Here is a 26,474-nt window from a genome sequence, read left to right as displayed (position 1 = left end):
CTATTTATTATGTACTGGGCTAAGTTTTAAATAAATATCCAAGGAAACTAAATGGAATCTTGTAATTTGGTGGCACTCACACCATCAAAAATCACTTGCTCCTTTATATTTGTCTTCTTTGTAGATATCAAACAAATGCTATGCTAATTATTTGTAACTTTTCTTCAATAAATTAACAATTCAATAACGAAGCAATGTGTTACTAAGTCAACTGGCTTGGGAATGAGCAATTAGCATTCATTTGATAATTCAAACCCTGGTTCTTGTAGGTAATCAATACAGGTTTGAGACTGATGTCAGTATGTTTCTGTTCACTCAGAGAGTAATCAGTAGGTGGATCAGACTTTCAGGTGGAATTATAGACACAAAATTCTGGTAGTCATTTAAGGAACAGTTAAACAATGGGAATTACAGATTTGCTCCGGATAAATGGACCAGAGACTTCTGAGTCAGGATTCACTATATGATCATATGTAAATTGCTAAGGCAAAACATAATTAATTTAGTTTTAGTTTATTAGAACACAGCCAGTGAACAGCTCCTTTCAGCCTGCTGAGTTGTTTTTACTATTCACACTATTTTGCAGGTGGTAGAGCATGTATTTTGTTCACTTTGCATTTCAAGTGCAATCAATAAGGAAGTCAAATACAATGTTGGCCATCATCACAAGGGGATTTATGTACAGAAGTAGAAGTGTCTTGCTGCAATTGTAAGGAGTCTTGAACAGACTCATTGGAGCACTGTGTACAGTTCTGGTCTCTCTATTTAAGGAAGAATAAACTTGCCATAAAGGGAATTCAAAATAAGTTCAACAAATAAATCCCTGGAATGACCTGATTTTCTTAGGAGAGATTAAGCAAACTGAGTCCTGTATTCTATACAGTTTTGAAGAATGAGAGGTAGTCTCATTGAAACTTACAAAATTCTGACAAGGCATGACAATGCAGATGTACATAGGGTATTTCACCTGGCCAGTGAATCTAAAACACGTTTGTTGAAAAGGCAGCCCACACCTTAGGGTTCTATGTGACCCAACCAGCCTCAAAATACAGATAAGTGTAACTAAATTTTACAAAGGGCTGTTCCATCAATCAAAAACTGGTTCGCTTCCAAATTTGCTTCTGATTGGTTCAGGCAATGAGCTTACCAGTAGTGAATACAGAGAAGAAACAGTGTGCAATTAAAAGGGTAGTGAACTGTACAAGGTGAGAGACTTAACTCTGCCAGGTCACAGAGCCCCAGTCTGTGGGACAAGGGCAGGGTGGTTTTCAAGGAAATACTGGCTGGACAAGAAGGGAAATAACAGTGAGTCAGCTGAAGTAGGTGCGGGGCAGGAATATAATGGGGATGGGAGTTCAGCAGTTTGGGAAGAAATGGGGATTGGGTGGGCCACCAGGAACCAGATGGGGCGGCAGTGGGAGGGAGCTACGGTTGGCAGGATGGAAACCAAGCGGTCAGTCATAAGAGGTGACTGGCAATTGTGCAAGCCAGTGGTAGCATGGGGGATGTACAGAAGGACTGGAAGTTGTTTCAGTCATTCGAGAGTGAGGCAGAGAAGTCAACAGGTCAATCGGAATGGGGGGTGTGAGGACAGTTGTGAATCAGATCAGACACTAGAAACAGTTAGGTTTTGGATGAATTATTGAGGAGGCGCATCAAGTGAATGAGTGACTGGCTGAGTGGGATCTGGGTGAAGTTTGAATGAGTTATTGTGGTGCTAAGTGAGCAAGGGATTGACTGGAAGCTGGATGGATGGGTGTATAACTGACTCATTAATTGAGTACGTATCCCATTCTTCGCCAACCATGCCCTGCAAATCATTTATACAGTTACTCAATAACTCATTCACCTACTCACTCACCCACCCACCCAGCCCCAATCAGTTGATCGATTTCTGAAGATTAATGATGCATTGGATAGTGTGGGAAGGTGATGTTGGAGTAGATTATGATCCTTGATCTAACCGAATGATGGAGCAAGCCCATTGGACTAAGTGGCCTACTCTTACTCTAAGTTCCTATTAGGTGAATCATACGTTCTCAAGCTTTGGCCCTTTAATCTGTCTCCAAGTAAAAATGTATAGTCACCTCCAAAATAAATGTTTTCATCTTGGAAATCCCTAATGATCTCATTCCAATCAACTAGTAGTCAACAAAATGTCTCTGTTAAAACTCATTTAGATTGGATAGAGAGGCAGAAGACAGGAGCAAGCAATGTGATTTCTAATTTAGAGAATCAAATACCTTCAAGGAGTCTGAGTGAAATAAAGGAGGCATTTCACATGATGACAGCCATGAATGGAATGCAGGGAACCTTTCATACTTATCGGAACAGCATTGACCCAGAATTAGTTATTCTTGAACTAACATACCATGGTAAAATAGCTCATTTAAGGTATCCAAGAACCAATAAGCAGCAGGACTCAGCTCGCTGAAATGAAGTGTTGCTCAGGTAGACAAAGGCCAGGCAAGGGAATCGTGTGGATGAATTTACTGCTGCATGCAATACCAACACTTTATTTTCTTTTCCAAGTATTTGATCAAAAACCATCTCATATTTCACCCAGTCCATAGAATGTGGATAGGGCAGAATGTGGATAGGTGTCATTACAGAGTTGGAACTAGGAGATGTAAACATGTGGCCCGTAACTCAATTCAATTAAACAAGACACTAAGGTTGCAAATGGATTTAGTCTCAGAAATGGTCACGAAGAGCATGGAATTGGCGCATTGAAATGATTCAAATCACCTGGGAGTAGAATAGGATCAGACAGAGGAAATGTGGATGATGACTATAACCCATCATTCCATTATTATTCAGTATCTTTGAAATGAATGGTAATAATATGACGTAGAGGTTTATATCTTTCCAACAGACATGTACAGGTTAAAGATTTTTATGCACTATGGTGTAAAATCATTGCACACATAGAATTAATATAAAACTAATGCAATCTAATTCTGGGCTATCTCAATTCAATCCACAATCAATATAGCTCCAACATGCAAAACTTGCCTGTTATTGACATCCTGGAAATTTCACTTAAAAACTCTCACAAGGATGCAAGGATGCCCAGGAGAGAAATATTGAAACTTGTCCTTGTCACTGGGGACCTGATTTTCCCTACAGCGCCAAGAAACAGAGGTCAGACCTATTTCTAGGTTTCAATGCTGTCAGCAGGGTGAGAAGAGTTCCTTTTGGTATTTTCACAAAGGTGCTCCTTAACTAGCATGAGCAGATTCCCAGCTCTCAAAGTTGGACAGCCAATCAGAGGTCCTCTAGCTAGATAACAGCAGCAACCTACAGTTCATGATAATTAATTAACAGGGTATTCAAAAAGGAAGGGCCACTCAGTTTTCACTTGTTGGTCCAAGAACTGGAAGCCAAATGGGAAATTTCAGTCAACCTCCTTTATTTGCTCTTGATAAGGGTCATAACGAGCCTATCCAGTAACTAAATATTAGAACCAAAGTTGAAGGGGTCCTCTCATGATGCCTACCTGTGGACTGGGATGTGTGCTTTCAAGTCACACCTGCTTCAGAGGTGCATGATATCTGAACAGGTTAATACAGAAATATCTAGAAACAGAATTCACTGGCTGGGGGCAGCATTTTGCAGCCCTGTTTTCTTGCATTCCAGCTGAAAATGCACATCCCAGGGGTCTAAAACTGACAGTGTTCCACCGCAAAACAAGTTAGTTTCCCTCAATGATTATTAAATTATATTTTAAAAGTTTAAATTAATTTAACGTGGAGTCAGCACATGAAGAAATGAAAAGCAGCTCATCACTACCAAAATTTAATCCATGAGTAGTATTGTTCCATTCACCTTGAACCACAACAAGGTTTATAACAGCACTTTGTATAATTATTCATCAACCTTCATCTTCTTTCCAGCAATCAGCATATCCGGCATTGTATCAGAAGCAATGTATGCCTGGTATCCCACTGGGATGAATATAGGCTTCAAAGAAAGACAGGACTGCATGCTATGAGTACAGACTCCAACTAAAAATAACTGCTGGGCTTACAACGTCTTCTGGCCTGTAATGAAACACCTCCTTCACATTCAATAAATTGATTTTCAATTGGCAGAGAACAATAACTGGTGATTTTGCTACTGTGATTTAACAGCAAGTAGGCTGCACAATTTCCGGTTGAAATTTACATTGAAGTATCTCCATGCTAATACTGACACAGCTCTCAATGGAGTAACCTTTTGCACACCTTTGCATGCGCAAATAAGAATAGGCTGAAAAGGGATGCAGAGAGGTTAGGTGAGTGGGGCAGAATACTGCAGATGGAATACAATGTGACAAAGCATGAATTTAGAAAAAGGAAAAGAGAAACATAATATTTCTTCGCTGGTGAGAAGCTGGAAAATATTGGTATTCAGACACAACTGAAAGACAGCACCTCCAACAGAACAGCACTTCTTCCGTTCAACATTGGATTGTCAGTCTAGATTTTACATTCAAGACATGAACCCACAATAATCTGCTTCAGAGGCTGGAACACTAACAGCTAAGTCAACGCTGACAGGTGAACACCAGCACGGCTGTAGCAAAGAAGATGATGCCATGTGCAATGCATATCATTGCCACAATTGTTACATGAATCCATTGCTGATTTTTTAAAATATCTACAGATTTCAAAAATGCATGTGCCATCCATGATCAAAGCAACTCAATCTGAATGGTAAAAACAAATGAAGAGCATAAGATACAAGCATTAATTAATCGGCAGTTTACTTCATAGCTATATATCAGTAATACTTTTCTTGCAATTTCACCTCTACCTCTTTTGAATTCTAACTTTCTTCTGCAGATTGTAGAAAATCATCAATAAGGCTATCACAACATGTGTTGTCATTGACACTTTAATAAACAAGAACTCCATAAAACAATCACACAACAATGGCTGTAACTATTTCCTCAACTATTGCACAGTTGAATAAAGTAATTCCATGCAATTAATGTAACAAACACTACAGCTATTACTTAACAGATGCACTGCTCATTAAAATAAAAGCCAATACAGACAAGATGAACATTTTAACTACTCAGCTACCTACTAATTAAATTATTTACTAAAACAGTTGTTAAAAGCATATGTAAATTTTGTCTTTTCAGTAGTGAGATAATTAAAATATAACAGAAAGTTCAGCTCAGCTCAGCTCAATTGGTCACCCCCAAGCTCAACAGTTGAGGATCCAACCTCAAACCCAGGACTTGATCTAGGAAGGCAATCAGTGCGGCACAGATAGAGTTTGGTAAGGTTGGAGATACCATCTTTCAGATGTCTATTTCAGCGTTTTATGTGAATGTTAAATCTCCCATGATTGAAAGGTCTTGGAGCTCATTCTTGTCCCCTGACTAATTTCCTCCCTCAAATAATAACAGATTTATAAAACCATACAGGTTGTTTCTGATTTTGCATAAAATGGCTGCATTTGTGCCTATGTAACAGTTGTGGCGTTTCACAGCAAGTGATGTGCTTTAAAAGAATCTGTGACAAGAATACTATTGTATAAATTATTCTTAAAACAAGACTTGTATTATTTCACTGTTCAAGAAACAAAATTTAACTAACTTCATGCAGTCAGAAGAATAAACACTGCAATTAATTACTTCTATACTTACTCACAAACTGCCAAGTCAGGACTTTCTTTTAGTTCTAACGAAAGATACCGATCTAACATGTTAACTGTATCTCTTGCTAAATATTCTGCCTGTCCTACTCTTGTGTTTCTAACATCTTCTGTCTTCACTTATTCTATGATTCAATGACTTGAAAAGTACTGATACTTTACAATGAATTTATACGAAATAACGTATTTTCAATAGCCAATCCATAATCACAATGTCAATAAAATTTTCTGGCGGTGACAGAAACGGTTTCATGGCTTTTAGTTTATCCCCTCAACTTTTTTTTATCTTGGCTAGCATATGTATCTAGGAGAGATCTAAATTAGAACAGAGCACCAGAAGGTTGACAGCTTCGCTGTGGTTTAGCTTCAAAGTAGCCGAAGAGCTTTTGCTCCATACCAAAACACATGTAGACCATTAATATACATGTAGCCTCAGTTCTTACAAACAAAATCACCACATAAAACAAAACTACAGACTGTGCCATCCCATCCTATTAGAGTGATTCAGACAGAGTATGCTCAGAACATTTTCCCAATTTATTCAATCCAATAAAATGGCATATGCTGGTGATCTGAAATAAAAACAGAAAACACTGGAATTTCTGAGAATTTCAGGCAGCATCTGAGTCATACTGATCAGAAACACATCCTTCAGTCGAACCAGTCTATGCTGACCAAAATCCCAGACTAAACTAGTCCCAACTGCCTCCACTTGGCCTATATCCCTCCAAACATATCTTAGTAATGTATTTACCCAAATGGTTGTTAAACATTGTAACTGTACCCACATCCATCACTTCCTCTAAAAGTTCACTTCATACATGAACTATTCTGTGTTTAAAAAAATTGCCCCAAATGTATTTTTAAAATCTTTCTCCTCTCACCTTGAAATAATGTTCCTGAGTCTTGAAATCCTCCACCCTAGGGAAGAGACACCGACCATTCACCTTTTCCATATCCCTCATGATTTTATAAAGCTCTACAAGGTCGCTACTCAAACTCCTATGCTCCAGTGAAAAAATCCCAGCCTAAGCAGCCTCTCCTTATAACTCAAGTCCTCCAGGCCCAGCAATATCCTGGTAAATCTTTTCTGAGCCCTCTCCAGCTTAATAATATCCATCCTATAACTGGGCGACCAAAACTGCACACAGTGCTCTAGAACAGGCCTCACGAACATCATGTACAACCTCAACATAACGTCCCAACTCCGATACTCAAGGGTTCGAGCTCTGAAGGCAAGGGTGCTAAACATCTTCTTAACCACCCTGTCTACATGTGAGGCAAATTTTAAGAATTATATACATGAGCCCTTAGGTATCTCTGTTCTACAACACTACCAAAAGCCATACTTTTAATTATACAAGTCCTGCCCTTGTTTGTTTTAACAAAATACAATATGTTGCATTGATCCAAAGCAAACTCCATCTGCCACTCCTTGGCCTATTGACCCAATTGATCAAGACTTCTTTGTAATCTTTGATCACTAGTTCTAATTGTACACTCTAAAATAAATGATATTAAAATATACAGAAATGACACACCTTAAATCACACTTCGGTAGATACAGAACATCCAAGAACTCCTCAGAAAGAGTTCCAAATTGCCTACGGTTACATGTTTTCTCTTATTTCTCTTAAAATGTCTTGTTATCATCAATGAGACTGCTAAATTTTAAAATACATTTGTATCAGGCATTTTCACATAGCAATGTAGACTTTATTCTGTTCTACCCATTGTCCACTATACCACCAATTTTGGTGTCATCTGCAAACTTACGAACCTTGCCTTCTATATTCTCATCTAAATCATTTATATAAATGACAAACCAAATTGTACCTAGTATTGATCTTTGTGGAACTGGCCCACTGGTTTCAGGCCTCTGGTTCGAAAGCAACCCTCCACCACCATTTTCTGTCTCCTGCCATTAATCCAACTTTGAATCCAATTGGCAAACTCACCCTGAATCCTATGTGATCTAACTTTGCTAATGAGTCTACCATGCAAAACCTTGATAAAAACTTTACTTAAGTCCAAGTAAACAACATCTACCACTCTGCCCTCAACAATTTTCTTAGTTACTTCCTCAAAAAAACTCAATTAAGTTGTGACACAAGATTTCCCTCACACAAAACCATACTGATTATCCCTAATCATTCCTTTCCTCTCTAAATGCATACAAATCCTGTATTTCAGAATTACCTCCAACAGCTTACTCATCACGAAAGTCAGAAATAGAGTTAACTATTTCACATATAAATAGAAGTAGTATCTCTCAGTTTTTGATGTGTGATTTTGGAACTTTGCTAGGATCCTTAACATTGATACAACTACTTTAGTTTACAGTATTACCAGTCTGACTAGAAAAATAGACTTGAGCCAAAACTCAAATTCAGGAATGAGCTCAAGATGTGAATGATAGAGGTTGAATGCCATTATTTTGTGTGTAGACAAGATAGATTTGCTTATCAACAAAAGGTGTCACAAAAATACTGAGTTCACAGAAGAATTGGCATCAGCGCAGGCAATAAAAGGTAACACATCAAAAAAATTGTTATTAAAGGCTGTAAACCATTGAATGACAAAATTAGGAGTGGAGTGGAAAAAGCTGGCAAATATGATCACTGATGGAAGCACAAATCTCACAACATGTTTGATTATTGAAAAGAATACCAATCAGAACAAAATAAAGTCTACATTGCTATGTGAAGACGCCTGATACAAATGTATGCTAAAATTTAGCAATCTCAGTGATGGTAAAAAGACATTTTAAGAGAAATAAGAGCAAACATGTAACCATAGGCAATTTGGAACTCTTTCTGAGGAGTTCTTGGATGTTCTGTATCTACCAAAGTGTGATTTAAGGTGTGTGATTTGTGTATATTTTCATTCATTTATTTTAGAGTTTACAATTAGAACTAGTGATATGTGCATGGTGATCTGTGCATATGAGAGAGTATAATGATTAACTCATCAGTATTTCTGGAGCCATGGGGTTTTTTAAAATCAGTATGAGATTGAGAGTCCTTTTGTTATAATGGAAATCTGCTTATATTGTAAGAATTTTATGAGCAAAGAGAGTGAACATTGAGGAGCATTAGCGTGCTTTCAGTTTACAAGGATAAGGCATTGTTTTCTTGCGAACTTAGGGGAAAAACCCATAGCATGGAAAACTTTTGATTTCCATTTGCAGTGGTCTTGGTGGAAGGTAGATGCATGTAAAGTTTCTCCTGAAGAAAGAAAATAGTTTATAATTGATAGGAAATATTCTATCACCGTGTAAGGGTCCTGGTTTGAAAGTTCCAAACCAGAAATGTTTGGTTAGAACCCTGAAGGGGTTATTTAAATCTGTGAACATCTGAGTTCAGCTGTGACACTAATCAAGGAGGAGGCTACCAAACTCTCAAGACATGAATAACAAAGGTTTGGAGGGACATGGCCAGTAGCAGACAGGTGGGACTAGCTTAGTTTGGGATTATGTTCAGCACAGACTGGTTGGACTGAAGGGTCAGTTTCTGTGCTATATGACTCTACGGCCCTATGGAATGAAAGCAGGAATGAAATAAAAGTTGTTGCAACAACAGATGTGAAACAGGAGGGATTCTTCTGGCATTCAACTAGTTTTAATTAATGTGGGCTGATGGGAAAATATTTTTATCGTGTTTCAAAATCTTTCAAATTGTGTGATATGTAAATAGCTTAGTTTACAGTATTTTATCGTTTCTTTTGCATAATTAACTTTTTTTATTGTTAAAACCAGATCTGCTGAACTGTGTGCTCGTGTTTTAGTGAAAGACTACCTTGTTAAAAAAAATCAATTAAGTCAAATTTTTCAGAGTGGTATCTACCTTTTCAGCCCCACCACACCCGGCACTTTTCCCTGCAACCTCAGGAAGTGCTACACCGGCCCTACACACCCCCCCCCTCACCTCCATCCCAGGCCCCAAGATGACTTTCCACATCAAGCAGATGTTCACCTGCACATCCACCAATGTGGAATACTGTATCCACTGTTCCCGTTGTGGCCTCCACTACATCGGGGAAACCAAGCAGAGGCTTGGGGACCGTTGTGTAGAACACCTACGCTCAGTTCACACTAAACAACCGCACCTCCCAGCTGTGAACCATTTCAACTACCCCTCTCATTCCTTAGATGACATGTCCATCCTGGCCTCCTGCAGTGTCACAACAACGCCACCGGAAGGTTGCAGGAACAGCACCTCATATTTCACATAGGAAACCTGCAACCCAACGGTATCAATGTGAACTTCACATGCTTCAAAATCGCCACTCCCACTACCGCATCCCAAAACCAGCCCAGCTTGTCCCCGCCTCCCTAAACTGTCCTTCCTCCCACCTATCCCCTCATTCCACCTCAAGCCCCACCCCTATCTCCTACCTACTAGCCTCAGCCCACCTCCTTGACCTGTCCATCCTCCCTGAACTGACCTATCCCCTCCCTAACTCCTCACCTACACTCACCTTTACTGGCACCACCCCCACCTCTCTGACCTGTCTGTCTCCTCTCCACCTATCTTCTCCTTCATCCATCTTCTATCCGCTTCCCCCTCTCTCCCTATTTATTCCAGAATCCCCTTTCCCTCCCCCATTTCTGAAGAAGGGTCTAGGCCTGAAACGTCAGCTTTCCTGCTCTTCTGATGCTACTTGGCCTGCTGTGTTCATCCAGTTCTACACCTTATTATCTCAGAAATAACATCAACTGGGACCATAACAAGTGTAAGATATTTTAGTTTTGTTGCATTGGCTCCTGTGTGAAACTGAAGGAAAAAGATTCAGCATTTTTACAGCTGAATTAAGCATCTGTCTCCCTGATTTTGCCTTCACAGTTGATAACATGGACCAAATGAAAAAAATTAATTTCAAGAGTGCAATGGAAGGGGCTTTTTGCTCATGATCTACAGGTCAGTGTCAAGTCATTTACGACAATAATTTTTTTTTCTACTAGTAGAAAACAAGCAGTCAGGCACTTTTCCCACTTTGCAACAGAATACTGCTTATGATCAAAAGTTGAAAAAGGGCTTGTCATTACAAAGTGAATTTCCTGCTGAGTTTTCTGGCCATCTTGAAGACCTGAGAATGACAGAAAATAATCTGTCTTTCGGTATTTTCACAGGTCACATCTAATGTTGGCAATCTACATGAATTCCAATTCAAGCTTATCAACTTGCAATTGCTTAAAAAGCTGCTCCCCAAGCTATACCTCTCTCAATGAATAAAGCTTTTCAAAGGTCGAGTTCATGTCCAGAAGATGGCTGTGCTGTTTGGACCAACATGCATCTGTCAGTAGACACTTGCTCTGCTGAAATTCAATACATCAAGATACAGACTGTCAATCAGTGAACAATTGCCAATGCGGTCTGCATTGCAACAACGAAAATGGCACTGACTTCAATTCTTAATTCACTTTCACAGTTTCCCATCCATGGAGTCCTTTTCTTCTTTTTCTTTATCCCAACATTCAATGTAGAAATGTAAGAATATAATTGAAGATACTATGTAATCATTTCTTTACACATTACTCAAAAAAAGGCAAAAAATATTCTTTGAAATAAATTAAAACTTTTTTTGTTGATAGTTAGCATTGAACTGTTTCTCCGCTATAACTGTTAAAATATCGTCTGAAAATTCATAACCATTTAAGGCAACAGTTAATGACTACCTTGTTTTACATTTTTGTGGTACACTATCAATGGCTAAGAAATGTTCTGAGTAGATCTGCATCGGATATTTTCAATTTACTTGTGGAAACTGGGTGTCGCTGGCTGGCCAGCATTTATTGCTTGTCCTGAGTTACCCTTGAGAAGATGGTGGTGAGTTGCCTTCTAGAATTGCTGCAGTCCATGTGCTGTAGGTAGACCCACTGACTGTGGGAGGGAATTCCAGGATTTTGATCCAGTGACTCTAAAGGAATAGTGATATATTTACATTAGGATGGTGCTTGGCTTGGAGTGGAACTTGAAGGTGGTGCCCCCTTCCCTACAATGAATCAATCACTATGCTATTTAACATTAACAAAAGTTACTTGTAGAAATCAATCTGTACATATTTCAAGCTGCCTCTTTGATCCTGCAAAAGTATTACAGGATTGAGACAGAATGAAAACAATGTTTTTGCTGCCCTGTCAAGTTCTCAACACAGAAGTATAGCAGTATCCTACACTGTCATTAGCTAACATTAGCTAGTTATTTTATAAATGAAGTAAATTTAAGGGAGACCAAGAGAGAGACCATTTGAACAAATGAGAGAGAGAATTCCAAGGCTGTAGTCACCAAAAGACTTCCAATGGCTTTTGTTTGATTTAGTTTCCCTTTTGTTTTAAATCCCTTCTTTGGAATTCTGACTCATTAGAATAGACTTCTCCATTTCTACGGCCTGACACCAGTGTGTTGGAATGCCTATACTTTGAAAATTAGCAAATATATATTCATGCAGCATCATCAAAGAATTTCATGACTGTGACTAGTACACTGAAATGTGATGGTCGCTCAATTCAAAACACCATGCAGTCCAGAATCAAACAGCAGACTTACAACTCAGAGGCCTTCTTTGCTCTACGTATATCTGCGGTTGCTTCAATAACTTTTTGTCTTTCAAAATTTATTCTCAGGTTACGGAAATTTCTGGAAAACTGCCAGTTATTCTCCACTCCTGATTGGCCTTATGAAGGTAGGAATATACTTCTGAATGCTGAGGTGAAGGTACTTCTATTAATTCTGTTTGCTTGAATGTTCCAAGATTTTGACCCAACAATGATGAAGAATATATCTAACTCAGTTAGACATCAAACTTAAAGAAAGAACAAGGGTAATAGTATTTGCACGTGAGAGGGGGTTGTGATGTTTCAGGTGGTAGATGTGGTGCCAATCCAGCAGAATTCTTTGTTCAGAACAGTGTCCAGTTTCTTGAATACTGCACTAATTCAGGAAAGTTGGGAATATTCCTTCAAAATTCCGACATGTCCCTTGTAAGTAGTGAAGAGAATTTGAGGAATCCATAAATGAGTCACTACAAAAGAATTTCCTGCCTCTGGCCTGCACTAATAGCTGTGCCATATATGTGGCAAGTCAAGATGAGTTTCCTGTCAACATCGGCCCCACAATGTTAGTAGATGGGGATTTGGCAAGCGTTACAACAATAACTTATATTAATGTAATAAAATGTCTCAAACTGCTTCATAAGAGCATTATAAAAACAAAGTATGAAACTAAGCCACATGAGAGGATATTGGGTGAGGTAACCAAAGATTTGGCCAAAAAAGTCTATTAATGACTTGAAGGAAGAATGCAAGGTTGGGAAGTGGATAGGTACAGGGAAGGAATTCCAGAGTTTACAGCTTAGGCAAGTGAAGGCACAACTGCCAATGGTAGAATAATTATGATTGAGAATGCATTAGATGCCAGAACTGGAGGGATGTAGAATTGGAAGATATTGTAAAGGCAGGGATGAGCAAGGCCACGGAAACGTTTGAAATCATAGAACATAGAACAATGCAGCGCAGAACAGGCCCTTCGGCCCTCGATGTTGTGCCGACCTGTGAACTAATCTAAGCCCCTCCCCCTACACTATCCCATCATTATCTATATGCTTATCCAAGGACTGTTTAAATCAAGGATAAAAATTTGATGGGATCAGTTGAAGAACAGGGAAAACAAAGGAACAGGCCTTATTGCAAGTCAAAAACACACGCAGCTGAGTTTTGGATAAGATCGTGTTAATGGAAGGTAGAATGTGTTAAACTGGCTTTAAATACATCAAAATAGTCAAATCCAATAAGATGACGCAGGGTAAAGGCAAGCAACGTTACAGAGGAGGTAAAAGATGATCTTCAAGATGAAACAAATGTGCAGTCAGAAGTCCAAAACTGAGGATCATCTCAGGGTGCAAACAGATGGGTTTAATTTCAGACTGTTGCCAGGGGATGGATGGAGTCAGTCGTTAGGGAACAAAGTCTGAGGAGAGGCCAAAAGCAATAGCTTTAGTCTTCCTAATATTTAATTGGGAGAAATGTCTATTCATCTAGTACTGAATGTCAAATAAACAGTCTGAACATTTAGCAACAATGGAGCAGTCAAGAAGGGTTGTGGGGTGGTAGAGCTAGGCATCAGTATACTTCTGAAAACTAATGTTATGCCTTGTAAAGTTACTGAATGTCAAGAGAAGTTGGTTAGATTTTCTCTTGTTGGAAATGGCACAAACATTACCTGCCCAAGCCTGAAAGCTAATCAGGTCAGGCTGAGACAAAAACAAAATTGCTGGAGAAATTCAGCAGTTCTGTTAGCAGCCTGTAGACACAAATCAGAGTTAAGATTTCGAGTCCAGTCACAAGAAAAGCTTCACTGTACGAGGAACTGCAAACTGAACTGTTTGCAATCATAGTTGAACTTTCTAGGTTCTGAGTTTACAATGAAGGAGAAGTCATTGCCACAGCAGCAGAAAATACATGTCTCTGAGGTTGCTCCCCTGAGGACATCATGCAGCATCCTTCCAAGGATGAGATAATTTGTTTTATACAAAAAATAAAGCCACATGTCTAAAGATTCACAATATCCAACATCCATTAAAATAATTAGAATTTAATCATTGACAAAGCACAATGGGGATTACTATACTCTACATAAATAATAAAGTAACAGAAGAGGATTTTCACATGTGAATTCAGCTGAAAGTACACGCATATGCATGATGGGTTTGGGGCAGTCCTGAATGGCTGATGTAATCTTGACACGCTAGTCAATGGTTGTTTTTAAATGCTAGTTATTTGCTAATTAACTTTAATTATTCTTTCCACTTTTCCTTTTATGCTTGAGTTCCTCCTCAGTGCCAAGACAAACTGCAGCTGATTACCACATGTACACTGGCACCCATCTCTTACAATGAGATGGGTCTGGGTGGGACGGTCTGAGGATTTGTTGGGCCGAAGGGCCTGTTTCCACATTGTACGGATTCTATCATCTATGATCACCTGCTCATCTTTTGCACCTCGGTCTTGCAACTGGACTATCAATGACAGAATTTGGTCGCATTTTCTGGCTCACTTTCCTTCTGAGGCATTTTAAAACTCTGAAAATGAGGGAAAGAATTGGAGCAACTTAATTTTATTAGATGAACCCACAACTCTGATACAGAATATTGTGGGTTCAAGACCCACAGGGAACACTGGAACACAGTATCTATGCATGACAAATTACCTGTGCTGTACTCTAAGACTGATGCCGTTCTTACACAAGAGAGTGAAATGACCCAAGTACTTGTTCAAATGATTATGTTAGAAGAACATCAAAGAAATCTCCAATTACCATGACAAATATTTCCTTTCGGTCATCACCAACACAAACAGATGAACTCAACTTTCATCTCACTGCTGTTTTTGACACAATGCCATATACAAAATGGCTTGGATTTGTCTACAAATCAACATCTCTGATGAAAACTCATTTCTTCAATACATTTCACTGAGAATAAGGATGCAATGTAAATACAAGCACTTTCCTACAATACCTCTCATGACAATGATTCTCATTTATTAGGAACACTAACACCACAGGGAGGAGAGCAAACCACTTTCACAGGCACATTAATAAATCACTACAACAAATAAACCACTTTAGGAGGTATTTGGTAGCTTTAGCACCTGGTGTAAGATTGAAGCTATGAACTGTTGAAAACTGTGGGTCCCATAGAGAAATAATAAAAAGAAAACCTCAACACAACTCTTATTATAAGGTATAAGATACCCAACATTCTGTATCTTCTTTTGCAATTGTAAGCTCTTATACCTGGCAGCAATTAATGTATGGCAGTACCACGCTGAACTAAATAGTAGTTATTTCAACCCAACCATGGCTCAACCAAATGAATAGAATTCTTATCACTCCATTTTCTGGACATGCATGCCTATTACGAGCATTTTACAAAGATAATCAGCATTCAAGGAAGGTGCCATCAGCGTGTCTCCATTTATCAAGCCAATTCAGTCTCATCCAAGCTTTAGATGCCCTGCTAATTTTATAGTTATTTTAATCAACCTGTTTGGATATGTTATGACATACCTCTGGGACTTGAACAGAGGTAGGAACACTATCGCTGAGCCACAATACTTCCTGATAATTAATATACGATTATTTATCAAAACTCACCACATTCTGCCTGTTGCAGTGCCTGGTACTAATGATGACTCCAGCCTCTTCTATCATTTTCAATATTGTACCTCCATGAACATTGCCTGCAATATTGGCATCATCGGGACGCATGATCCTGTAATTGTTACAAAGGTGGCCAAAGATTAAAATCAAAATTTATTTTGAAATGTAAATAATAACAAAGTATGTTCTAAGTTCAGAGTAGGGCATCACCCAAGTGTGTATTTGATGTGGTGCAGTCATTAATGTTTAATTTCTAATCTAATGTATTGCATTCACTGTTTATGCTGAAGTTTCCCTATATTAGGGAGACTAAATTCCAATTAGCTGAGTCCCACATTTTCACTCAAGGTTCACATTCATAAATTTTGTAACATTCCACACCACAGACATGAATCTACACTTGTAACTCCGCACACAGGGTTTTAGGACTGAGATGGCAATTTCTGAGGTCTCTTCTTTACACTCTGCTGGATTTGAATAAAACACCAAGCCTAGATAGCATTTTGGGGTAACCATTAGCAAAGGGGCCCGAATCCTCTCAAATTAAGGTTTCTCCATTGATAAAAGTTATAAACTCCATCTCTTATTTCATTACAAATTTTACATCACAACTTCTCTAAATTCAGATGACTTCCAGTAAATGCATGCATGCAAGTGTTATCTTCATTTCCAAGAAATGATAAAAAGGCCCTTATAAACCTGAGAATTTCCAAATAGTCCAAAATCTTCCGATATTCCACAGATAACCTTTCAATATAAAAATGTATTCCCAACAAGGTGTAGAAAATGAGAGGTTCAAGGACAGATTCAACTATGGTAGTGAGAAGTCTTTACAAGCTGAAGTGAGTCAAATATAGCCAATAAGGGACTCCGGATAGCTCACCACAACATGTTACCATTATATTCTACAGAATCTAGTCACAGTTTGTGGCCAGCTCAGTTTCCTATCATCCTAACCAAAGCAAAATCATCAGCGATACAACACTGTTTAATTTTTCAGTCAACATCTTGGAAGTGTCTACTTGCAAATAGTAGACATGTAGAAGATTAGTATACATGAATAAGTTAATTTATATTCATATTACTCCCCTCACAGAGGAATGACTTAGGATGCAGTAGAGAAAAGGCATACACAACGGTAACTTTTAAGTTGATATACGTATTCGCTAACAGCATTCCTTCAGAACTTCTATTGAACATACAAGCTACGGTAACTTTGCTTACTGTACCTGATTATCGTCGTCATTGGAAGGTTAAGGTGTCACAATTGAACCAAAACTTTAAAAAAAACTGTCACTGTGAAGTAGGAAGTGTCTGCTGTTAAGTGCTTCAAGTAGCAGGCTGCTAAATACAGTAAACCACAAATACTCTAGTCAGAAGCTTTATCCTCTGTTTGTGCAGCTTCTGATGTCATTGTTGATGTTGCAAATTCCACAGAAACCACCCACAAACTACTAGTGTAATTTTGCATGAGATTTGTCTTTCCTCATTATGAATCAGATGGGGAGAGAATAAGCACCAAACGAGACAGGGCGCTGCAAACTGATTTTAAATGAATTCAAGCAAATGGAAGTTCAGTAAGACAACGGCTATTATTTCATAACCCCACCCAAAATAAATGCAAAATATCACTTTACCTCTCTCATCCAGGAAAGAAAGGGATAGTATAGATCTCATTGTGTTTGCACTATTACGTGATCCACAGTTCAAATTTCCTGAGCTTATTTTTGCCATGTTTCTATTGGTACCCTCCTGTATATTCCTGAGTCAAAATATCTTAACAAAGACATGGAAGTCACGATAGTGTTAAAATGTTTTGACTCAAACTCAAAAATGAGTTTGCCTTCCACCAAAATTAAGTTGCTTTCACATAAAATAACACACAAATTGTAAAACTGTAAGTGGTTCCCTCCCCTTCTCTGTCAAAGGTGCAGTCTCATGTTGGAAATTAGTAATGCTGGTGGCAGCAGCGTTCTGACCTCACTCACGTGGCCATCCTTCGGAACAATGAGGATCAGCTGGATATATGCTTGAAACATAAGAAGGCCGAGCACAAGAATCGAGAACTTCCAGAAAATGAGCCTGCATACATTACTACAATACTGATTACATTTCACAAAGTCCATCATTGAGTGTAAAGCACTTCAGAGACATAAGGTTGTGATATATAATCCAAAATGCAAGGTTTTTTAATGATTAGAGATCTATACCTCTTCTCATGAAAGTTAAGTTGAATGATTTGTGAAACTCTTACTCTAAGTCTTCAGTTCCTTGACAGACAAATGTTTTCTTACTGTCACCTGTAGTTCCAGCTCCTCTTAGCCACCCTGCTGAGCATTCCAGAAAGTTAACATCAAACTGATACTCCCATTCACACAGTCTAGGCCCATCTGTGGTTAGGTTGCAACACAACTTCTTATTCAATAAGTTATTATTAAATGTGATTTAAATATCACGTATGCAGAATTAGAAATGACAATTGAGGTAGTTTTGTGAATGGTTCAGACATCAGCCTAATCCTCAAAGATAATGGGAACTGCAGATGCTGGAGATTCCAAGATGATAAAATGTGAGGCTGGATGAACACAGCAGGCCAAGCAGCATCTCAGGAGCACAAAAGCTGACGTTTCGGGCCTAGACCCTTCATCAGAGAGGGGGATGGGGAGAGGGAACTGGAATAAATAGGGAGAGAGGGGGAGGCGGACCGAAGATGGAGAGAAAAGAAGATAGGTGGAGAGGGTGTAGGTGGGGAGGTGGGGAGGGGATAGGTCAGTCCAGGGAAGACGGACAGGTCAAGGAGGTGGGATGAGGTTAGTAGGTAGCTGGGGGTGCGGCTGGGGGTGGGAGGAAGGGATGGGTGAGAGGAAGAACCGGTTAGGGAGGCAGAGACAGGTTGGACTGGTTTTGGGATGCAGTGGGTGGGGGGGAAGAGCTGGGCTGGTTGTGTGGTGCAGTGGGGGGAGGGGATGAACTGGGCTGGTTTAGGGATGCAGTGGGGGAAGGGGAGATTTTCTTCCTCTCACCCATCCCTTCCTCCCACCCCCAGCCGCACCCCCAGCTACCTACTAACCTCATCCCACCTCCTTGACCTGTCCGTCTTCCCTGGACTGACCTATCCCCTCCCCACCTCCCCACCTACACCCTCTCCACCTATCTTCTTTTCTCTCCATCTTCGGTCCGCCTCCCCCTCTCTCCCTATTTATTCCAGTTCCCTCTCCCCATCCCCCTCTCTGATGAAGGGTCTAGGCCCGAAACGTCAGCTTTTGTGCTCCTGAGATGCTGCTTGGCCTGCTGTGTTCATCCAGCCTCACATTTTATCAGCCTAATCCTCAAGGTCACTTGAGGAGCAATCTGATACATGTTTCTACCAGGATGAACTCATCGCCTCCATGTTTTTTTTGCTATTCATGATTTTGAAACCCACCTCCCATTTTACATGAAAGTTCAAGTGAGAGAAAGTACTTATCTTTAATACCCCCTCTGAGCCCGCCCACCCCATATTTCATTTGATGACATCATCCAGTGAGCTTAGGTTATACCAAGGTTGAGTGAGCTTCATTACTGAAAGGCCCAATGTATAGTTCAAGGCCTTCCCAACATCACATGACTCCACAGCAATGGAGATCCATATGGTTTTCTGGACCACCCTCTACCCTTACAGTGGCAAACCATTAATTCTCCAACTAAACTAGGACCTTTAGAAATCCACATGTATAAAACCCATGACTGGTGGTCTTGGCGCAGCCTCAGCAAGGATCTCCAATCCTGAGGTGATTTGTTGAAGTGTGATGCCATTGTGACTAAGCACTTAAGGAAGAATGTAATGTTTGAACTTTATTTTCTATGTAAAACTAAAAAGGTCTGCAATGTGTAACTTTTAAGTTTATTTGCATGTTTTATGCTCTACTATAATTATTGCAATGTTTAAATTTGTTCATTCTTTCAACCTTGTTCTTAAAATTCTGTACCTAGGTAGTTGTTGGGACAGTCCTTGGTTAGAGGTGGCACAATATGGTCACCCATTGGCATAAATATGGCTGCTATAACAGAATTACCTTGCTTGATCCAGCATTAAAGTGAGTTATAAGCTAATACAATGATAGCTTTGAGATGGGGTTATCCCAGGTAACAGAGTCTACTATAAACAGAGAATTTTACAAATTAATACAGGGAGTTCTGTAAAAAAAAGCTGCAGATATCTTTAGAGGTAGTTCGATAAGAGCTGTGTGAAAACAGACAGCCTAAAGTTTGTTGCAAACATTAAAAAGAAAAGTAGGATCCCTAAATAACAGAGACAAACGATAAGGGTGAGTTTCTGTCTTGTAAAACCAAGAAGATCAGACAAGTTCATTGAGCTGTAAACGTGAATGAGTTTCAGTCTTACTAATGATAATGATGTTGTCCTATGAGGTAAAAGATTTAGTCAGAGTAGGCGTAGTAAATTTCATCTCAGAAGACAGTATGTGACTATAATCAGTTATAGTGCAGCTGCAAATGAAGGGGCAATGTCTAACTGACCCTCCAAGGTCAGGTGGGACAGAAACTACTCACAACTCATTAAATAAAGAATGCTAACAGTTGGTGTAAACATAATGCCTTACATATAACTAACTTTACATTAAAACTAATATTACGAATTTTACAGCAACTAGTAAGAACTAACCTCCTTTTGTATCTCCTGTGATTAGGTCAGTGGGAAATACAAGATGAGGAATGGAATTTGAGAGGGATAGCAATGAATAAACCGATTAACAGAATTCAAGAAGTCCTTAGAGATAAACAAGTCTGGGAAATGTCTGAAAAACAGTATGACCATCAACTTTGAAATGTGAATTAATGGGATGCATGGTAAGATCCCAAGGCCCAATGATTACAGTGTCTGGTAAACATCATGAGGAATCTAGGACTGTCCATTGGGGAATGTCCATCATTGATTTGGTGTTTCACAAAACTGGATGTACAGAATGAGGGGGGGAAGGAAAAATAATAATGTAGTAAGCAATTACTGTAAAACGAACTGTGTAAAAATGCTGCATCCCGCTGGGGAAATCATACCATCATTGACCTCTCAGCCAATCTCAGCTGGGATTAAGAGGGCATCTGGGATCCACAGAAAAGCCAGGTTCAGAGTGATCTCCCACATGTGAGGTAAAGAACTCGAATAAAGATCAATTGTACCTTTGAATGCAGAAGTCAAGGCTGCTCTTTGACTTCTCTCATTAACAGTACTTGTACTCAAGATGGTGTCAACATTATACACTTTTTACTGCATTCCTGTACTTTTGAACTTGAGTACTTGAGACAACGAATTCAAATCAAATCAAGTTCAACTGAACTTGGACTCTGAATTCCAGTACACAGGAATTTTTCCTCTGGCTTTTTGCTTTCTTCCCTTCTTCATTCCTGCTTTCCATCAATGTCTCTTACCGCTTGCAACTCTGCTTTATTCTCCTTGCCCACTGACCTGGCATCAAATATTCAGTTATTTTTTCATTCAACAAGCTCAGTCCAATTACTGAAAAGGCATGGATTGTGTCTTTTACTGTTTTAAATAATAAATTCTCAGGGAAAAAAAAGTACTTTCCAAAGCCATATCATTGTACAACACAACCCACAGGTTGCTACAATTGGTACCATCGCCTTCGGAAAACAAAGAAAAAGCTCATTCAGAATGACAACTGCTGAGCCCTGCCCAGACACCCTTCCTAGAAAGTGTATGATGCATTGGAGAGAAAAGGATAAGGCTCAGCTCTGATCCTCCAAATGGAATGATTGCCTTCAACAGTTCATCAGTGTCTCATACTATAAACAAAACCGACAAAAGGCAGCACCTTTTGCAGAGAGGAAAAGGGTGCAAGGTAAAAAGCCCAAGGGATAAAGCGCAAACCGAGAGGATGCTCAATGTTCCTATCTGCACCTTATGACACACCCTTAGTGTACTTCAAGGACCATATTTTACAGGGTGCCTGACCGTCACCACCACATCCCCTCCCCTCTCCTTCCTCAAATGTCGTTGAGGAAGCCAGTTCAGGTCACAAATGGCTTAATGGCTGTCATGGTTGGGAGTCCCAAGTTTGAGAGCCCAAATGGAGAGAAGAGTGAAGAAACCTGATGTGAGGGAACAGTAGCACCTTGGAAATCATTCCAATGGGTCCAGGAAACACATTAAAGAGATACCTCTTCCCATTATCAGTCATGAAAGGAAGCCTGCAGATTGGGTGCCTGGCACCAGTTAAATTCCAGCAGTCGCAGAAAGAGGCCATTAGGATCACCCACTGCCATTCCACAACTGGTGGGGGCAGGGTAAGCTAATAGCTGATGTATAAGGTACCCGTATATTTTACATGCTTTCCCTGCCTTCAAACCCAGCAATGGGAGAGCATATAATCCAACTCCAGTTGTGTAACTTTCACATCCTCAGATAAATACAATTTTGTTCCTTAAAATATTTTCATATTTTTATTTGCATGCTTATGGAATATTTCAGATCTACAGTAACGCTAACTGGTTTGTATTAATCTTTTAATCCTGCAGAAGATTTTACTTGTTAATTATGATGGGAAATTAGAGGCAGAGAATCCTAAAGCACAGGGGCCATTCGGCCCATTTGGTCAACAGCAATTTTCTGTAACTGTTACCCAATATGTCCAAATCCGCTGCTCTTTCCCCATAGTCCTATATTGTTTCTCCATCACGTATCTATCGAAATCCCTTTTGCAAGTTACTAAAATACAATAACAACTTGCTGCAGAATGGAAAATCTAATTACTACCCCCACCCTCCACACCCAAAGTCAACCTGCTATTTTCCCACATAACAAGTTGTGAGGCTGGATAAAGAAGGGTCTAGACCCAAAATGTTAGCTTTCCTGCTCCTCTGATGCTGCTTGACCTGCTCTGTTCATCCAGCTCTACACATTGTTATGTCAGATTCTCCAGCATCGGCAGTTCCTACTATCTCTGCTCTTCTCCCAATTGCTTTACATTTGTGTCCTCTGGTGCTTGATTAACAATCCAGGACTGACAACCTGATGTCTGGATCATTTCCTGGTCCCAGCCCCGCACTACCTTTAAAGGTAGAGCAACTAACTGAGCTGCTGGCAAGCTGTGTGCCAAATCAGTGGCACTAAATGGTGCCAGGAGGCAGGAACTGAGTGCAGATTACAATCCTCAAGCATTCAGTAGACACCTTAATACTGACTTGCAGAATAGACAAAGCAGGAAATCAGAATGCAGCAGCCATAGACAGCAGACAAGAGATGACATGGCAGTGAGAAGGTAAAAGACCTGCTCTGAGAGAGTAATCCTCTTTGCAAAAATTATCTCTCCAGCACAAACATGACCTAACGGCTCCCCACACTACACCTGATAGATTCTAGGCTGTTTAAGTTTGCCAAACAACAAATTGAAAATTATCTTCTTGCCCTCACCAAGCTTTAGCAAGTTCCTCATGGCTTCTCACATATAGTAACTTGGAGGAAGATGGGTAGCCAGAGTTCATTGCCGCTCAGCTGTATACAGTTAATGGTACCATTACTTTCACAGTGGCTACTGAGCTTGTGCTGAAGGACTATGTCATAATGATGTCAGAACAAGATGCAGCCTGGCTCAAGTGTGTAAGGCCTATGAAAAGTTCTCTCATATCAATACTGCTGTGTTAAATAAAATCTGCCAGTTTTTAAGTATCTGTAGGCCCAATCTTACTATATTGTTTTATGATTATGAATTCCCACTTTTGTCTTGTTCCCAGAAGAACAGCTTCCAGTTCAAGTGTTCCTGGCAGCTCTCCAGCCATCTAAGGAGTTAACAACTTTTAACCAAGGACGCAAAGATGTTATCAACTATTCCAGATCAACATCAAGATTATGAAGTTAGACAAGCACTATCACTGCTTTTACATTCAGGTTATCATCAAGAATCTGGAACCCAATCTGCTGAAGTTTATCCCTTCCAAACAGAACCATGTGCAGCCAAAATTACACAGCAGACCTCAGAAATGACTCAAGATAAAGTCGGAAATTGATGTCTTGGCTGGAAGAGACTTGGAGAAAAGTGGAAGGAGACTTGGAGTTGAGGGAAGAACAAACTTGGGACACAAGTAGAGTAAAGAATTAATTATATATTTATTCCACTAGTATCTTCTGAGCGCACATGGAAGGAAGTAGGTCACAGTGGTGTTAGAACAAGAAGGAACCTGGACCTGTGTGAAGAGGATCTTGGGTAAGTGCTCTCAAATGCAAGCGCCATTGTGTTTAATAAAGCCTGTGAACTTAGTCGGCTAAGTGCAAACCTGTTCCTATTCCGAATATCCCCCTTACAGTCACTTTCTAAAACAGCAGCATGTTACAGAAGCATCAGGGTAGTAGTGCACCAACTGGGAGGCCTCACCTTCCCTTGCCCTGGAGGGAGGGGAGGACGGGTGGGGTCTGAAAAGCAAGCCTCTGGTTACTGAAGTTCCTGTCAATGAAAACAGTTTCTTCCTACTTACTGTATCTAAACTTCTCATAATTTTAACCTCCATTAAATCACAACATAACTGCCTCTGCTTTAAAGGGAAAAATCCTATGTTCTCTAATCTCTCCATTATCATAAGAATGAAAAAAAAATCATTGAATAATGGGTGGAAATCCTCTTTCACACTTTCTAGGATTGATTCAGCCATCAGGCATTTCCAGGTACATGCAGGGGGTCGTGGTTGGTAAAATCCCAGGTCTACAGGATTCAAATCTCCTGCAATCACTGCTATTCATTTTAAATTTCACAAACTCACTAAATTGCCCACTCCAAATCAGTGAAATGCTGATAACATCCAGGTAGTGGTGTTAGTGAGCCACTTAAAATCACACGCTGTTAAAACTCAATTGGATTTTGGAGAAACTGCAGCCCAATACCCCCTAACAAGATGAAGAACATAAGAGAAGAGGGGAGGAATAGGCCATTCAGCCTCTCAGGCTTCTCTACTATTCAACAAGATCATAACTGATCTGCCTCCTCCTCAATCCCTCTTTTGTGCCAGTTCATGATAGCCCTAATTCCCTGATACTTCAAAATCTAACACCTTTTCAATACTTTCAGTGATCTAGCCCCTACAACTCTCTGGATTGGAGAATTCCAGATTGTAAAAAAGCAAAGTTGCTATTGTCCTACCAGACCATAGGGATGCTCTCTCATCTGTGCCCATCAACCTTATTTCTGTGTTGTTAATTTTCACAACTTTTTCAACAAAATATTTAAAGTAGATGTCATGACTCACTGTGGTAGTATGCTGGAAATCAAGCGCCACTTTTCCTGGAAACATCACAAAAGCTAAGGATGCTAAAATAAGCACACAGAATTCAACCAGTAACCTGATTTTCAGAGCCAGGTTAGTGGAAAGTATTAACCAAGCATCTTTGCTTGACAAGAAATACTATTTGTTAGAAGTAATTGGACTCCACTTATAGACAAACAGGAATAAACCATCAGCATATAATACTACAAATTAAAACTCAAATCAGGTATCTACTCCTTATACATACTCATAAACAGACAAACAAGATAGGGAAATTTATGTTATGGGTGAAGGAAAGCTATGAGGCAATTCAGTGCTTCCCCTTCTAAAAAATAAAAACTGAAAGAACTGGGGATGCTGTGAATCAGAGCAAAAACAAAGTTGCTGGAAAAGCTCAGCATGTCTGACAGCAACTGTGAAGTAAAAAAATACAGTCAATGTTTCGGGTCCAGTGATCATTCCTCAGAATGTTATCTCTGTTTTTCTCTTCACAGAAGCTGCCAGACCTACTGAGCTTTTCCAGCAACTTTGTTATGAGATAAAGAATTCTGAGATAACAGAATATATCTGCACTTGGAGTGACACGGATTAATCAGCATCAGAAGTGTGGATTTGTTAAAGGAAGGTCACAGTTGACAAAATAAGCTGAAAGAACAAAAACAAAAAACTGAAGCTTCTGGAAAAACTCAGAAGGTGTGGCAGCATCTGTGGAGAGAAATCAGAGTTAACATTTCAAGTCCAGCGACCTTTCTTCAGAACTTCTTTGAATGACACATTTGAACCAAAATCAGCTGAGAGGCAAAAACCAAAGAGATGTTTCTGTGGTGAAAATCTTTTTCCAGCAGGGTTCTACCTGGACGGATGGTGGTGTCTTTGCTACTTGTGGTATGCATTTATGGTTTGCACTTAAGTGTAGGGCTATGATCAAGAAGTTCCCATATTATACAAAAATTAGTAGGATTGTAAATAGTAAGAAGACCTGTAAACTGCCAAAGGATAACAATGGACGAATCAGGTGAGCGAGCAGTAGCAAATAGAACTGAAACTGCAAAAATGTAAGGTAACGTACTTCAGGAGAGTTGACAAGGCAAGGAATCACAATAAATAGTAGAACCTGGAAAGTACTGAAGATCAGAGAAACTCTAGTCTGCATAGCTACAGATTCCTGAGGCTAGCAGGGCAAACGGATCAGATTATTAAAAAGGTATACAAAATACTTCCCTTTACCAGCCAAGACACAGTATTCAAGAGCAGAGAGGTCATGATGCAGCTATATAAAACATCAAATGGGCGACAACTTACAGTATGCAGTTCTGGTCATTTCACAACAGAAAGGATGTAATTGCACCAGGGAAGGTAGAAAGATTTATGAAAATGTTGCCAGGACTGGAAAAC

At 39.6% G+C, this 26,474-nt stretch overlaps 1 protein-coding gene across 6 annotated transcripts in view; it reads right to left on the bottom strand.

Moving 5' to 3' along the window:
* Positions 1-26,474, bottom strand: part of acot7 (acyl-CoA thioesterase 7) — a 242,153-nt gene that overhangs the window by 212,993 nt on the left and 2,686 nt on the right. For 5 of the 6 annotated variants that reach the window (XM_059638057.1, XM_048561846.2, XM_048561845.2 and 2 more), the window contains exon 2: positions 15,804-15,921. In XM_059638057.1, the coding sequence (XP_059494040.1) occupies positions 15,804-15,921 (118 nt within the window). Of the gene's footprint in view, positions 1-15,803; positions 15,922-17,038; positions 17,146-26,474 lie in introns of those variants that run through there. The other variant, XM_048561847.2, reaches the window with a different exon arrangement.

This window comes from Stegostoma tigrinum, chromosome 28, assembly GCF_030684315.1.
Source record: "Stegostoma tigrinum isolate sSteTig4 chromosome 28, sSteTig4.hap1, whole genome shotgun sequence".
NCBI lineage: Eukaryota > Metazoa > Chordata > Chondrichthyes > Orectolobiformes > Stegostomatidae > Stegostoma > Stegostoma tigrinum.
Note: the sequence above shows the minus strand (reverse complement) of the source record. Positions and strands in the feature narration are given on the sequence as shown.